We start from the raw sequence: 16,126 nt of genomic DNA on the forward strand, positions 1-16,126 counted from the left end.
TACTATATAAAGCTGTGTGTAGCACCCTCAAGGATTGATGTAGGCATGATGTAGAGTTATAAAACAGGGTTTGTTCTGGTCTTGACAACCTGTGAGAACTGCTCACAGACAAAAACAATAAAATAAAAACATCACATCAAAATGCACTCTTGTACTTAGTGTCAATCAATCAAAAGTCCTTCATCACAGAAAATAAAACATTTAAAATACACAAACCTCATAAGCTGGCATCCAAGAGGGGCTAAATAGTCCTTTATGGCCTTATTATCTTATTCTCCATCTTCTTTCTCATTTATTTCTTCTCTTTCTCTGACTTTAAACATTACTTTCTCCATGTGTGGAGCTAACCGCAAGCTGCAGCATGCAGACACCATGTGCCTTAGCAAAAGAGTGCAACTGCAACCAACTGTGCCCTACACAGTTCACCACCAGAGGGTGCAAAAGAACAAAATCCAGACATAGAGCTTAACAAAACATCAAATGCAAAAGGCTTTTTCACACTGTGTGCAAGTGGAACCAATAACCTGGATCAATAGGCAAACAAACTGAAAATTCCAAGGAGGTGGACTACTGGGAACAAGAACCGGTTCTCAATTGCCATTCCAATCCACCATTACGCATGGTAACATAATTAGTGTCTGTTTGTGTATATTTCTTCATATTTTCATAGGAAAATAGGAAGTAGGTACAGCAATTCTTGTTTTAATACTGGAACGTGCAAACATACATTGATATACAATTTCAACTTTATTTCTCAAGTTATGCATTATGCTGGGCTGGTATTGGGCAGACTGAGGTGTTCATGGGCACTCAAACTGTGACGTGAAAAGATGATAAATAAATGACTACATGACACAGCTGGGAAGAAGATGCTATGATTTTTTTTATTGGTGAAGCTAGACAAAAGTATACAAAGGAATGGAAAAAAATCATAAAACAAATCAAAACATTTTCACCTCACCATCGTAACATCATACTGGTCTATATTCACTGACACTCAGTCACATAGGCAGTATAGGAGAATGGAATAGATGAAAAACACATTTTCATTATTTAAAAAGCAATCGATAAGATGATTTGAGATTAGCTTGAAATCGTTAATGATTTCCCTATTTCTACAATAGGGATTAGGCCTTTTCAACACATGATGACCTCAGTGAAAAGTTTGCTTAGCTGGTCTGTGGAGGTGACTGGTGACTCTTTCTCCAGTGGGCCTGAAATTAGTGCAAGTCTTTGTGTTAGAACAACATATTATAGTCATCTCACTAAGTTTCTCCGTAAGTAAGAGGTGTCGAACTCCAGGCCTCGAGGGCCGGTGTCCTGCAGGTTTTAGATCTCACCCTGGGTCAACACACCTAAATCAAATGATTAGTTCATTACCAGGCATCTGGAGAACTTCGAGACATGTTGTGGAGGTAATTTAGCCATTTAAAACAGCTGTGTTGGATCAAGGACACATCTAAAACCTACAGGACTCCGGCCCTCAAGGCCAGGAGTTCGACATCTGCGCCCTAAGTTTTCTATTTAGCCACTAAGGGGCCGCAGAAACAAGCTGTGATTTCTGGTCCTTGGGCTGCTACATGCTTCACTATGCTTGCAGGCTAGTAGCTGAATTAGCTTGTCTGCTGTGTGTTTTGGGAAGCTAGCATACTTCGGATTTATAGGAATCTTTCAAGGCTGCAAAACTATGCAGAAATACTACGCAGAGCTGAAAGATCCAAATTTGGTAATAATACTCTATGACCTCATCAGGACAAGAAACAGCTGGTTAGAGCAGGTTCATCATGTCACAGTAGTCTGTCAACATAAATGGTCAAACCCACAACTATCAGTATATTTAGCTGTTGTTAAATCCTGGTTGGTGATCAGATGTGCACGCCATCATTTGATATAACACCAGTAAACAAAGAGAGTCTAAAATGTAGCCTTGAAATTTGATCTGAACAGTGAGTGAAATTATCCCAGGATGTTCTCCACATGCGAAGGTTGTAAAAGTGGTTAGAGTGTGGCATTTACCTTCTTCTAATTGTCATCTTCCTCTGAAGTTGGGATGAGGGAGGCAGGTGCTGAAGGCACTGCTGGCTTGCGGAGGAAAGGATATGTGAGTTTTTCCCTCACACAGTGCGTGTAGGTGCGGTCACAGTCAAATCCAATTGGACAGCAGTGGTAGCCATCCAAACAACATTTGCCCTGCAAGAAACACTTTTAGTCTCTCAAAAGAATAATTATTATAGCTGCAAACTTGCCTCACGTCAGTGGAAAACAAAAGGAATTTTATTACACAAGAGTGTTTAGGCTGACTCACAGGAGAGTAGGGACAACAGGTCCAGCCTCCTTGTGGGTGTCTGCAGCAAGTAGTGCCATCAGGACAGTAGGTGTAACTGTCACAGTGGACCACTGAAGTCTTTATTTGATCTGGGACGTGGCTCTCTTTAAGCTCCTGGAGTGGAGTTCCAGGCAGTTCAGGGGTGTTTGGTTGCTCCGCAGCCTCCTTCTTCACCATGGGTATGGTCAGCCACGGCTGGTCTAATTTCTGACATTTCATGGTAACCAGGTTACAGCGATATCCCGAAGGGCAGCAGTGGATCAGGTCGGCACAGCACATGGCCTGCAAAGTAAGTAAGACCAGTAGAGCTTTTAACAACCAACAATCAAGTTACTGCACTGACAGAACGTTTCTGACTTACATTTGGATGTGGGCAGCAGGCAAAGCCAATTTTAGCCTTGCAGCAGGTGGTGGTGTTTGGACAAGTACTCCCATCATGACACATGATAGAGCATGAAGCAAATCCCCACAGAAACACAGTGAATGACAAACACAGAGTGATCCTCAACATCTGGAAGACAGAATCAACATGACTTTGCAGATTTCTTTCTTTCTGAACTAAAAAGGTCAGACTTTGTAACTTTAATGTGACACACTAAAGTCCAATGTTACCTTGAAGAAATTCAGTGAAGAAATTCAGCAGCTTCCTGTGATGCCTTTCACACTTTCCCCTCTGCTGTATCACACACAGCTCTATATAGTACAGGTCAGACACTCCCACTGAGTAAGAATGAAAGATTAACTTCACGTAACACCCCTCTATCTCGTGACTCTCATATTAAGACAGGTTTTGAAAATTTCTGGAACTGCAAAAGTTCAAATCCACTACTTAACTGCTGTAATTACTCAGCTTAATATACAGTCACCACACGTCCTCATATGACATGATTGTATATGCACAATAACGAAGGAGTGGGTCTGTAAGCCTCACCTATCGATCAACGTGCAACAGAGCTGGCAAAAGTACAGACATTCTTCAATATGTAGGAGTACAGATTGAAGTACTGTTTGAACTAATTTACTGGAAGAAATGCAAAAAAATATATACTTGGAAATTTACTTAATGAATAAAGGGAAAAACTACTACTAATAATAATGACACGTTTTATTTAAAGACTTTCTAAACACTCAAGGACACCTCACACACAATTAAAATTGCTTGTAAAACATAAAAACATAAAGTAGCTTTTCTGCAAATCTTTTGGTGCTAACTGCGCTCTCACTTACCATTTTAATTTAATAATAAAATAATATTAAAACACGGGAATACAAGCTTTATTTCAACTCGCATTGTAACTGTAATGATATACTCAGCTTGAACATTTGCGACGGAGAACACAAGCAAGGAAAACAACAGCTGTATTTGTTGTTGCCTACAGTGTAGATGGGTGACTTTGCATCCACACTTAAACAGAAAAATCGATATACTCCGGGGTTAAAGTGAAGTGAGGGGACATTAAGCTTGGTTCTAGTGGTGCAGTGTGAGGAAATAATCAGAATAATTTCTGTTGTGAGCTCAAGATGATTTTGTGTTCAGGCTGCAATCAGCTGGCCTGTGCTGCTGCCTTTTGAGGATCCACACAACTGAATTCAACAAGACATTAGCTAATGTTACACAAGCTGACATGGCTGATTTATAAAGATAGAATTCAGTGAGTGAATCTAAGCATCATCAGCTCAAATGTAAATTGATGTCTTTTTTTTCTTTCTTTTTTAAACCAAAACACCGCAGCTTCTCTGTGCGGGTTCAATTTTGTGCTTTACTGTAAATTTGACCACATTTATTATACAGTGCTCAGCATTTGTCAGAAAACTTTTAGTTCCCTTTCAGAATCAACATTTTCTATGAGATACTACAAAATACTCCCACAAATGTGGGCCATTGACTGCAAACAAGATTTGTGAATTTGCACAAACAAAAAAGTGATTTTCCTAACAAATTCATTAAAGTCCATGTCGCAAAAATCAGTAAACCCCAATTATTGTAGGTGATTCAAAAATTTAAGATGGAAGTGCAACCATCTTGCAGAGACGTCCAGGCCATTCAGGGAAGTTAACATCTCGACAGGAGCGTCTTCTGATGAGAGGGGTCGAAGAAATTCGCCATGCAAGTTCACTGCTAAAGCAGTAGAAAGCCAAACTGGAGTGACCGTTTCCTGTGACACCATACAGCACACACTGCAGAGGAATGGCATGCATGGGTATCGCCAAGGAAGGAAGCCTCTCCTAAATCCCATGCACAAAAAAGCACGCCTAGAATTTGCTAGGGCCCATGCTGAAAAAGATCAAGATTACTGGGACTCTATACTCTGGAGTATTGAGACAAAGATCACTGTTTTTGGAACTAATGGTTTCAAAAGTGTATGGCGTCGTAAAGGAGAGGATTTCAAAGACAAATGCATGGTGCCTACAGTGAAACATGGTGGTGGCAGTGTCCTTATGTGGGGCTGCATGAGTGCTGCTGGTGTTGGGAAGCTGCATTTCATTCATGGTGTCATGAACTCAACAATGTACTGCTCAATACTGAAGGAGAAGATGCTGCCATCACTCCGTGCACTTGGTCGTCGTGCACTTTTCCAACACGACAATGATCCAAAACACACATCTACAGCTACTGTTGCATTTCTGAGGAAGAACAGGTTGAAGGTGACTGAATGGCTAAGTATGTCTCCTGATCTGAACCCAATCGAACACCTGTGGGGAATTCTGAAGCGACGAGTTGAGCGTCACTCTCCATCCAGCATCCAGGCTCTAAAAGAGGTTGAAGAATGGAAAAGATAGATGTTGCAATATGTCACAAACTTGTTCATTCCATGCCTAGAAGACTTGGTGCTGTCCTTGAAAATCACGGTGATCATACAAAATACTAGATGTAGTAGTTTTTGTTGCGGGGTGTATTCATTTTTGCTTCAACCAAGTTGAGTAGAACTGAAGATTTTGTGATCTAAGTTATATTATTAACCTTAATTTCATATTATGGAGTTAAAATGGAGTTGAACAAGTGTTCAATAAAACCTAGCGTTGTGAAAATTTGGGAAATTGTTCTTTTGTTCTTTGAGCTACTGATTAACGTGCTTTTTAAAGGGGGTGTACTCATTTATGCTGAGCACTGTAGTTAGGTTTAAATTTCCTATTTACCACAGTTGCTGAGCAGTAATTATGTTTGTTTATAACCTCTTCTTCCCCTCCTGTCCGGCCTTTCTCACATCGTTCTCTATCTCTGAAGTTATTAACTTTTTTTCCCTCCCTCAAATGTGGAACCTGTACCTTTAGCCAGCAGACACACTTTTGTGACAAAGTGCACACAAACAGTTTGTGTGTTTCCAGATATTTGTTGAGCCTTTAGAAATGCTGGATTTTATAAAATACTGCTCCCCTTATGCTCGCTTCTCTTCTGTAGTGCTTGCTAGATGCAATTTGCAAACATCTGGTCCAAAAAGTGTTGTTTTGGATCATTTTGGCCTGCTTTAAGGGCTGAATGTAGTACTTTAAATAACATATAAATCATAAATTTCTGCCTATTTTGTGCCATTGTGTGCAATAAGCACCAGTGGTGGATGCACCAACAGGATTGTCTTTGTTATTTTCCCTCCATTTATGTTCAAGTCGGTTTGATATCTGAAAGGTTTCCAGTGGTGGGAAATAGTCACTCAGTTCCCATGTGTTAAATCTGCACTAAGAAGCCTGTTGTGGAAATGCAAGTGGTCTTTTTAGACCTTGCCAACACCTTCGGGTCAGTTCCACACGAGATCTTGTGGATGGCCTTGAACTATTTCAGCATACCAAACCACATCACAGGACTGGTCAAGACCTACTTTCAGGATTTACAGTTTTGTGTGACAGCTAAGAAAACCACCACAGCCTGGCAGCACCTGGGAATTGGAGTCATGGCAGGCTCCACAATTTCGCCTCATGCGGGCATCTCGGTGGGTAGTGGGAGGTGAGAGACTCAAGTGTGGCCTTCGTCTTCCGCCCATTAGAGCCTACATGGATGACATGACCATCATTACAACAACAAAACCATGTAGGCGATTGCTACAGAAGCTCCAAGAAAAAATCGAATGGGCAAGAATGGAGTTTAAGCCAAGTAAATCTCACAGCATCTCCATCATAAAAGGAAAACTGACAGCCGAGCAATTCTATATCAGTGAAGAACCAATTCCAACAGTCTTAGAGAAGCCCTTAAGAAGCCTGGGGCGGTGGTATAATGCAGACCTCAATGATACGTGGCAACTAGAACAACTAAGGCAGAACTTGGCTAATGACCTCAAGCGGATTAACAGCACTGCACTCCCATGGAAACTGAAGCTCTGGTGCTTCCAGTTTGGGTTATTACCCAGACTACTGTGGCAGTTGGCAATGTCCGAGGTCTCACTCAATCATGCCAGTCGACTAGAGAGGCTAGTGAGCTCCTACGTTAAAAAGTGGCTCGGACTTCCCAAATGCCTCAGCAGCGTTGCACTCTATAGCGATGGGATACTGTCATTGCCTATCCCTTGTCTAGTAGAGGAGTTTAAATGTGCAAAAGTGAGGCTTGAGATGTCACTCACAGACTCCCGGGACCCCATAGTGAGAGGCACTGCTCCCACCCGAGCAATTGGGAGGAAGTGGTGGGTCACGTCCACAGGACAGAGGAGGATTTGTTTGGTGGCAACAGGCATCTGTAACCGAACGTCAAAAAATGATGGTGAAGGAGGTGTGTTGACAGGAGGAAACAGCCAGACATGCCAGAGCGCTGGCCAAGCAGGGTTGCTGGATGAATTGGGAGAGTGTTGAAAAGAGGAAACTCTCATGGAGTGAAATCTGGAGATGGAGTCTAATAGACTAAGTTTCATCATCCGAGTGACATACGATGTGCTACCTTCCCCAATAAATCTGCAGCTGTGGCTTGGAAAGGACCCAGCCTTCCCCCTGTGTACAGCCACACTCAAGCACATCTTGGTTGGCTGTAGGACTAGCCTTACTCAAGGCAGATACACATGGAGACACAACCAGGTGTCTAGCCGAGAAAGTTGAGTGCAAAAGAAAATCCATCAATGCTCAACCTTTCACGAACCAAGAGGAGCGTCAGTTTTCATCAGCATTTGTCCGGGAGGGAGACAAGCCGAGGACAAGCCCCTCAATCCCGGACCTGGGCCCGCTGAAGGTTGCCAGGGATTGGCAGATGCAAGTGGACTTGGATCAGAGGCTAATTTTTCCCTCAGAGATCGTAACAACGACTCTGCGACCAGACCTCGTCCTTTGGTCTAAGTCCCAAAAACTTGCATACGTCATTGAGCTGACAGTACCATGGGAGGAAGCAATTGAGAAAGCAATTGAGAAAGCAATTGAGGAAGCATTTGAGCGTAAGAAGCTGCGGTATGCCAACTTGGCAGCTGAGGCAGAGAACAGAGGCTGGAAGATCAAGGTGCACCCAGTGGAAGTGGGGTGCAGGGGCTTTGTTGCCAGTACAACAGCAAAACTGCTTAGAGAGATTGGGATCAGAGGACAGGCACAACGGCAGGCTATAAGAGAATTAGCTAACACTGCTGAGAGGACCAGTCACTGGCTATGGCTAAAAAGGGCTGACATCACGTGGGCAGCTAAGGCAGTCAGCTAACCGCGAGACACACGCCCAGGATTGATCAACCCATGGTGGGCCTGCTTCAACAAGGGGTGTCAAAAGGTTAAAACATAACATTAGAAATTTTGCTGGTTGACTGATACAGCTCAGGACCTCCTGGGGACTGTGCAGTTAACCTCATTGTAGTGAACCCAAAAGGAGGAATGAAAGAAAAGAAAAATGTTCCGCTCTTCTTCCCTCTGCTCTTCTTCCCTTTTCTGGGAGGCAGGGGGAAGGTAGAGCGTACAGCCCGATTTGGCGGGGAGGTGTGGGAAGCCAGATTGGGCGCCCCCCTTCCGGCTCTCCTCTCTGCTCTCTCCTGTCTTATCCCTTTTGTCTTACTTCTCTCTATCACCTTTTCTATCCCTTTGAAGAAGTGAGGCTCCATAAATCTTAAAGAGTTAAGTATTATTTCTCACTTGCAGTGAATAGACAGAAGAAAATAAACTGTAGAAAACTAAACACAAGAAAGAAGAGAAATAACAATTTAACATAAACCAGTGGCACACCTGATCAACCCTGGCAGGGCCTCCTTGGATCAGGGTGTCTAGTGATACTGACCGAAACACCCAATGAATCCAAGTAGCACTACTGACGATGTGTCCCAAATCTTAATATGATAATCTAGATCAGATCTCTAATCCCTAAACCTAACCAAGGAAGAAAAAATGGCAGATTAGCTTGGGTAAAAGACCGCTAGTTGAGGCACACAATGATGTGTAAGATTTTCTGCATTTAAAGCAATACATTATCAGGGATTGTAACATCTAGTCCTTTTACTGAATCAAACAAGATCGCTTTATCCAAGAAAACCACTTTGTGGGCTGTAACTTGAAATGGGAAGTTATAACGAATATAACACAGTGTATTTCTTCTTTTTCTCACTGCTTCTCTTTTTGTTCTTGGCTTCAGGAAAGAGCACGTCTCTGAAAACCATTTCACAATAAAGGATTTTCTATAATCAGCTGCAACAGCAACCAGCAGTCACGTCAAGTAGTGTTTATCTACGAATATCAATTGGAACATGTCAAAATGAAAGTGATCTGTCCTTTCACCTCAAACAGCTTTCTGTCATATTTACATCTTTCCTTTAAATTACTACCATATGTAGTTGGTTATCATCTCTGGAAGCAGGCTTAACTCCCCTTTACTATATCCATCCATTCACTTCCGCTTATCCTTTTCAGGGTCGCGGGGGTGCTGGAGCCTATCTCTCGCCAGCTGTCATAGGGCGAGAGGTGGGGTACAGCCTGGACAGGTCCCCAGTCTGTCGTAGGGCTAACAGATAGAGACACAGACAACCATTTGCGCTCACATTCACTCACACATTCACACATTCACACCTATGGGCAATTTGGATTAATCAATTAACCTATCCCCCACAAGCTGCATGTCTTTGGATGGTGGGAGGAAGCCGGAGTACCCAGAAGGAACCCACGCAAACACGGGGAGAACATGCAAACTCTACACAGAAAGACCCCGGCCTGATGGTGGAATTGAACTCAGGAACGTCTTGCTGTGCGGAAAACCACCGTGCCACCCTCCCCCCTTTACTATATTTCCACTGAAATCTGTTGTATCTCTGGATTTGATTTCATATCCATGTCCTGACATGTAGAGATGTGGTTTTCAATAAATAAATGGACCAATGGGTCAATTGCTTAATGTGTTCATAAATTTGGTCATACTGGTGAAGCCTATAAGACATTTTCTCTCTATTTGACATTTATTTATTGTAGTTTTGACTAAAATGTTTTTTCACCCCTAGTTTAAGCATTTAGTTCATTTCTGGTTGACTATAATAACCCTCGTCCGTGATGACAGCAAAAAACATGATAACTGGTGCTTCTGTCAGTTCTCCTTTCATGGGGCGTCTCTCTGTGTTATGAACTGTTGCATTTCATTAAAACCGTTTTACATTATTTTAAGTGTTGACTGTAAAATGGGACCTGTCTTTGATTCACTTCCGTATTTTCTTTTTACCGTAACTTTACCTCCTCCTTCCTTATCTAAGTGTGTTGCTCTAACAGCTTCTTCATTTCTCAATAATTCTAAATGTGCTGCTGCCTGCAGAAACCCGGCTGTGGTGCCTGACTTGTATACTTGATCAAATTCAGCATGTCTATTACTTGATCTGGTCAGCCCTCAGTTATATTTGTATTGGTGACACATAAAGGAGTAAAGAAAGAATAAAACAAAACAAAAAATCTTTCATCTTACAGTCTTGGACTTCTTTATGCCCAGAGCAGTCTGATCTGGCAACCAGTCACACCAATAGATGAAAACTCACATTACTATCATTTTTATTTTTTTTTACGTGTATTCATCCTCGTATCTATTCATTTATCCACTGACTGTCTTCTTGTGATCTGATTCTGTCTCAGATGTCGCAGTATGTGCAATATTCTTCAGCAAATCTTGACTAAACTAATATTAGCTCCAAAAACAAAGAAAACTGTTACGATGCAGTTTCAACATTAATCATCGTGTCTCAATATTGTTTATGTGTCCCCAAGAAATCTCAAGAGTAAGAATTTCTGAGTTTCAAGAAGGAAAGATCACAGTTGTATCCATACTGTTGTGCTGCCCATCTGCACAACACTGGCCCTGAAATCAGTACAAGTGTTTGAGTTGGAACAGCTGCTTTTATACGATTGTAAAAAAAAAAAATTAAAATAAATAAATAAATAAATCTATTTGCTGTTTTGTTAAAAAAAAAAAAGTAATATTTTGAAACTTGAGTGTTCAAATATATATATTAATATATTTGATATTATATATATATATCAAAATGGATTTTTTTTGTGCAATTAACTGCTCCCAGTTTGTTTATCTTAAGCAGGCTGAACCATATGAGAAGGTTAAGGTTAGGGTAAAGTATCACACTCAGAAACTCGTGTGTTAAACTCATATTACACACCTTGTGTTACAGGGTTAAACAATTTATGCACAATCCTTACCAGTGGGTGGGGACAGTAGACTCTGTCTCTTATCCAAAATTAGCTGGAAATGTTAGCTAGAAATGCCTTGCAAAGGAACTGAATACATCAGAGTAAGAATAAAGTGTAAAAAATATTTTGACTGAACATTAAGTACGGCAACATGTTTTTTTCTGATATATTATTGCAAGAAATGTGCAGCAAGCTACAGTTTAGAATTAAGAAGTGCTTCTAAATGGTCCAACTCATCAAAATAAGCACTTTCTACACTATGCAACAGTTACAGTGAAAATCTGTAGGAACCTGTCTCTTTACACTGCACAGAAAAATCATTAAAACTTGCTACATCACTACAGCTTCCTCTTCACATTGGAGACATCCCTGTTTTTTCCCTCTTTAAAGGAAAAAGAAAAGAAAAAAGGGGGAGAGAGAGTCACCAACATTTACATGGAAGCTTGAAATATGCTGACTGGCTTTTTTCAACTTTGTGAGGCACTGATGTAATATTTGGTTCAGATATGAACTCCACACCTACTCAAATATGTATGCTCTGAATGGGTGAGCAGGGGCAGATTTATTCCATTAGCGCTGATGTTGTTCTGCATTTTCCACACTAGGTGTCAGCAGAGAGTTTCCAGAAGAGTGAACATAACATGGGAGAAGCTAACAGCAACAGATCTGCAAGAAGCATTTTAAGCTTGCAAGACCAACAAGGATTTTTATTGTTGTTTTGTTTTCTGTCATGATGAAGTTTTCGTCTGCAGAATATTTTCCTGTCTCTCTCTCTCGGATTATAGCAGTTGTAACACTTACTAAGAAGCTTTTACTGCAACACACACTACCGGTCAAAAGTTTTAGAACAACACAATTTTGCCAGTTATTTATTGCTCTTCAATTCCAATGAATAGCTTGTAATGGTACAAAGGTAAATGGTGAACTGCCAGAGGTTAAAAAAAAAAGGTAAGGTTACCCAAAGCTGATGCAGAGAAAAAAGGCAATTAACAATAGACGAGAGACAGACCAACATAACACTTAAGAATGTAGGTCTTTCCTACAGAGAAACTGCAAATAAAGTCAAGGTGTCAGTGCGTACAGTTTCCTTCACCATCAAAAAGCACTCAGAAACTGGGACAATCTCTGACAGGAAGAGGTCTAGCAGACCCAAAGCCACAACTGAATCAGAGGACAAGTTTCTGAGAGTTAACAGCTTGCGTGATAGGCAGCTTCAAGCACAGCTTAATAGTGGTCGTAGTAATCAAGTCTCAGTTTCAACTGTGAAGATAGGACTTTGAGCTGCAATGGACTACTGAAGACTGGAAGAAGCTATTATGGACTGATGAACAAAAATTTGAAATCTTCGGTTCATCACGCAGGATCTTTGTATGTTGTTGAGTAGGTGAAAGGATGGTTCCACAGTGTGTGGCATCAACTATCAAATATGGAGGAGGAAGTGTAATGGTCTGGGTTTTTGGGTGGTACAGAGTGAGAGGTACCCTGAACCAAAACTGCTACAACAGCATTCTGCAGCGTAATGGAATATCCTCTGGTATGCGTCTAGTTGGTCAGGGGTTCATCCTACAGAAAGATAATGACACAAAACATAAGTGCAAGCCAGGCCAGAACTACCTCAGGAAAAAATAAAAGATGGTAAGCTTGACAACCTGGAGTGTTCAGCACAGTCTCCAGACTTAAACCCCATCGAGCTGGTTTGGTAACCTACAAGTTCCACACATTTATGGGAACTTCTGCAACAGATATGGGAAGAACTTTCTGAAGAACATTTGATTTCTATTGTAGAAAGAATGTCTCGGGTGTTTTCAGCTGTTATATCTGCCAAATGTGGCTACATTGATGACACAAAAGTTTAGAATACATTTTCCTCTATAAATTGATTTACTGATTTACTGTGCTTTCATTTCAGAGTGCAGTGAGACATTAAACTGCATAATTTCCAGTAAAAACTGGAACAATTGTGGTGTTCTGATCAGATGGGAATTGAAATTAAGAATTTAGCAACTCTGATTCCATTTAGATATCACCTATCGATTTAATTCCTTTTTTATTCTCTTATTAATTCTTATTGGCTTCTCATTGGCTTCTCGTTGAGTCACCACCATCATTAAACAATATATCAATAACATTTAATTTTTGCAAGTTAATTGTATGCTTTTTTTGTGCATGTTTATGTATGTGTAGATTTCCCCTCTTTGTTGTAATCAGTGTTGGAGCCATTACTCGAAAAACGTAATGTATTACACATATTCTCAGCTTTAACATCTCTCTGGGTTCTTGGGAAGCTTAACATTAACATGCTATCTGTGCAGGTGCTTACAAAGAGACGAAGTTGTGTTAGCAGCATAATGTAGTTGTTTCTGGCCTGGATGTAGTTTCCACTTCACAATAGTCCTCCTTTTGAGCAATAAAAATAAAAGTAACGTCCATATCCACTGCGTAGACTGCGCCACCATTTTCCTCCTCCAGCACACAAACTAAAATCCACTGTGTGCAAGTGGAACCAATAACCTGGATCAATAGGCAAACAAACTGAAAATTCCAAGGAGTTGGACTACTGGGAACAAGAACCGGTTCTCAATTGCCATTCCAATCCACCATTACGCATGGTAACATAATTAGTGTCTGTTTGTGTATATTTCTTCATATTTTCATAGGAAAATAGGAAGTAGGTACAGCAATTCTTGTTTTAATACTGGAACATACAAACATACATTGATATACAGAGTTTGAAAATCAATATGTGGTTTGTTCAACTTTATTCCTCAAGTAATGCATTATGCTGGACTGGCATTGGGCAGGCTGAGGTGTTCATGGGCACTCAAACTGTGAAGTGAAAAGATGATAAATAAATGACTGCATGACACAGCTGGGAAGAAGACGCTATGATTTTTTTTATTGGTGAAGCTAGACAAAAGTATACAAAGGAATGGAAAAAAATCATAAAACAAATCAAAAAAATTTCAACTCACCATTGTAACATCATACTTGTCTATGTTCACTGACACTCAGTCACATAGGCAGTATAGGAGAATGGAATAGATGAAAAACACATTTTCATTATTTAAAAAACAATCGATAGGATGATTTGAGATTAGCTCGAAATTCTTAAACATTTCCCTATTTCTAAAATAAATCCAGATTAGGCCTTTTCAACACATGATGACCTCAGTGAAAAGTTTGCTTAGCTGGTCTGTGGAGATGACTGGTGACTCTTTCTCCAGTGGGCCTGAAATTAGTGCAAGTCTTTGTGTTAGAACAACATATTATATTCATCTCACTAAGTTTCTCCCTAAGCCTTCCTATCTAGCCACTCTTCATTTGGCCACTAAGGGGCCGCAGAAACAAGCTGTGATTTCTGGTCCTTGGGCTGCTACATGCTTCACTATGCTTGCAGGCTAGTAGCTGAATTAGCTTGTCTGCTGTGTGTTTTGGGAAGCTAGCATACTTCGGATTTATAGGAATCTTTCAAGGCTGCAAAACTATGCAGAAATACTACGCAGAGCTGAAAGATCCAAATTTGGTAATAATACTCTATGACCTCATCAGGACAAGAAACAGCTGGTTAGAGCAGGTTCATCAAGTCACAGTAGTCTGTCAACATAAATGATCAAACCCACAACTATCAGTATATTTAGCTGTTGTTAAATCCTGGTTGGTGATCAGATGTGCACGCCATCATTTGATATAACACCAATAAACAAAGAAAGTCTAAAATGTAGCCTTGAAATTTGATCTGAACAGTGAGTGAAATTATCCCAGGATGTTCTCCACATGCGAAGGTGGTTAGAGTGTGGCGTTTCCTACCTTCTTCTAATTGTCGTCTTCCTCTGAAGATGGGATGAAGGACGCAGGTCCTGAAGGTAGTGCTGGCTTGCGGAGGAAAGGATATGTGAGTTTTTCCCTCACACAGTGCGTGTAGGTGTGGTCACAGTCAAATCCAATTGGACAGCAGTGGTAGCCATCCAGACAACATTTGCCCTGCAAGAAACACTTTTAGTCTCTCAAAAGAATAATTATTATAGCTGCAAACTTGTTTCATGTCAGTGGAAGATAAAAGGAATTTTATTAAAATCATGTGTCTTATTGCACAAGAATATTTAGGCTGACTCACAGGAGAGTAGGGACAACAGAACCAGCCTCCTTGTGGGTGTCTGCAGCAAGTAGTGCCATCAGGACAGTAGGTGTAACTGTCACAGTAGACCATTGATTTCTTTATTTGATCTGGGACGTGGCTCTCTTTAAGCTCCTGGAGTGGAGTTCCAGGCAGTTCAGGGGTGTTTGGTTTCTCCGTAGCTTCCTTCTTCACCATGGGTATGGTCAGCCACGGCTGGTCTAATTTCTCACAATTCATGGTAACCAGGTTACAGCGATATCCTGAAGGGCAGCAGTGGAGCAGATCGGCGCAGCACATGGCCTGCAAAGTAAGTAAGACCAGCAGAACTTTTAACAACCAACAATCAAGTTACTGCACTGGTGGAAAGTTTCTGACTTTTATGTGCATGAGGACAGCAGCCAAAGCTGATTTTAGCCTTGCAGCAGGTGGCGTTGTTTGGGGAAGTACTCACATCAGGACATGCGATATAGCATGAAGCAAATCCCCACAGAAACACACCGAATGACAAACACAGAGTGATCTTCAACATCTGGAAGACAGTAGCAAAATGACTCTGTAGATTTTGTCTCTTTGGAGTATCAAGGTCAGACTTTGTAACTTCAATGTAACACTAACACAAAAGCATAATTCACTGTAGAAGAAGTAAACTTTTTTGTAACCTTTACCTTTAGATAGTGAAGAAATTCAACAGCTTCCTGTGATGCCTTTCACTATTTCCCTTCTGTGGTATCAAACACTGCTCTTTATATTAGAGGTCAGACACTCCCACTGCACAAAAATGAAAGTTTCACTTCACGTGACACCCCTGTGTCCTGTGACTGAGACAGGTTTTCAAAACTTCTGGAACTACAATAGCTCAATTCCACTATTAAACTACTGCTCGGTTAAATATACAAACAGTCTCTATACCATGATTGCCATGATTGATTATACCTATTAAAAAAGAACTGGCCTGTAAGCCTCACCTACTGATTAAAGTACAGCAAAGTTTGGAAAGGTACAGAGATTCTTCAATATGTACAAGTACAGACTGAAGTACTTATTCAACTTATTTATGCAAGTAAAAGTGAAAAAGTATACACTTGTAAATGTACTTAAAGTATAAAAGTAAAAATAAATAATAAGAAGAA

The 16,126-nt window shown here is 40.7% G+C and overlaps 1 protein-coding gene across 3 annotated transcripts; it reads right to left on the minus strand.

Annotated features, from left to right (window-relative positions):
- Positions 1-865: 865 nt before the first annotated feature.
- Positions 866-15,851, minus strand: LOC120727080 (progranulin-like). Of its 3 annotated transcripts, none has more exons than XM_040021224.1 (5): positions 15,662-15,701; positions 2,688-2,837; positions 2,306-2,608; positions 2,017-2,190; positions 866-1,214 (listed from the first exon to the last, which is right to left on the minus strand). In XM_040021224.1, the coding sequence occupies exons 2-4, from the start codon at positions 2,835-2,837 to the stop codon at positions 2,023-2,025; spliced, it is 621 nt and encodes a 206-aa protein (XP_039877158.1). In that variant the 5' UTR covers positions 15,662-15,701; the 3' UTR covers positions 866-1,214; positions 2,017-2,022. The 3 variants fall into 3 exon arrangements, with proteins under 3 accessions (XP_039877158.1, XP_039877157.1, XP_039877159.1); XM_040021223.1 differs by lacking the exon at positions 15,662-15,701 and adding an exon at positions 2,939-3,102; XM_040021225.1 differs by lacking the exons at positions 866-1,214; positions 2,017-2,190; positions 2,306-2,608; positions 2,688-2,837 and adding exons at positions 13,757-14,108; positions 14,687-14,860; positions 14,994-15,296; positions 15,448-15,525 and having other exon boundaries at positions 15,662-15,851.
- Between the last annotated feature and the right edge of the window lie 275 nt (positions 15,852-16,126).

Source organism: Simochromis diagramma, unplaced genomic scaffold, assembly GCF_900408965.1.
Source record: "Simochromis diagramma unplaced genomic scaffold, fSimDia1.1 OVJJ01000753.1, whole genome shotgun sequence".
NCBI lineage: Eukaryota > Metazoa > Chordata > Actinopteri > Cichliformes > Cichlidae > Simochromis > Simochromis diagramma.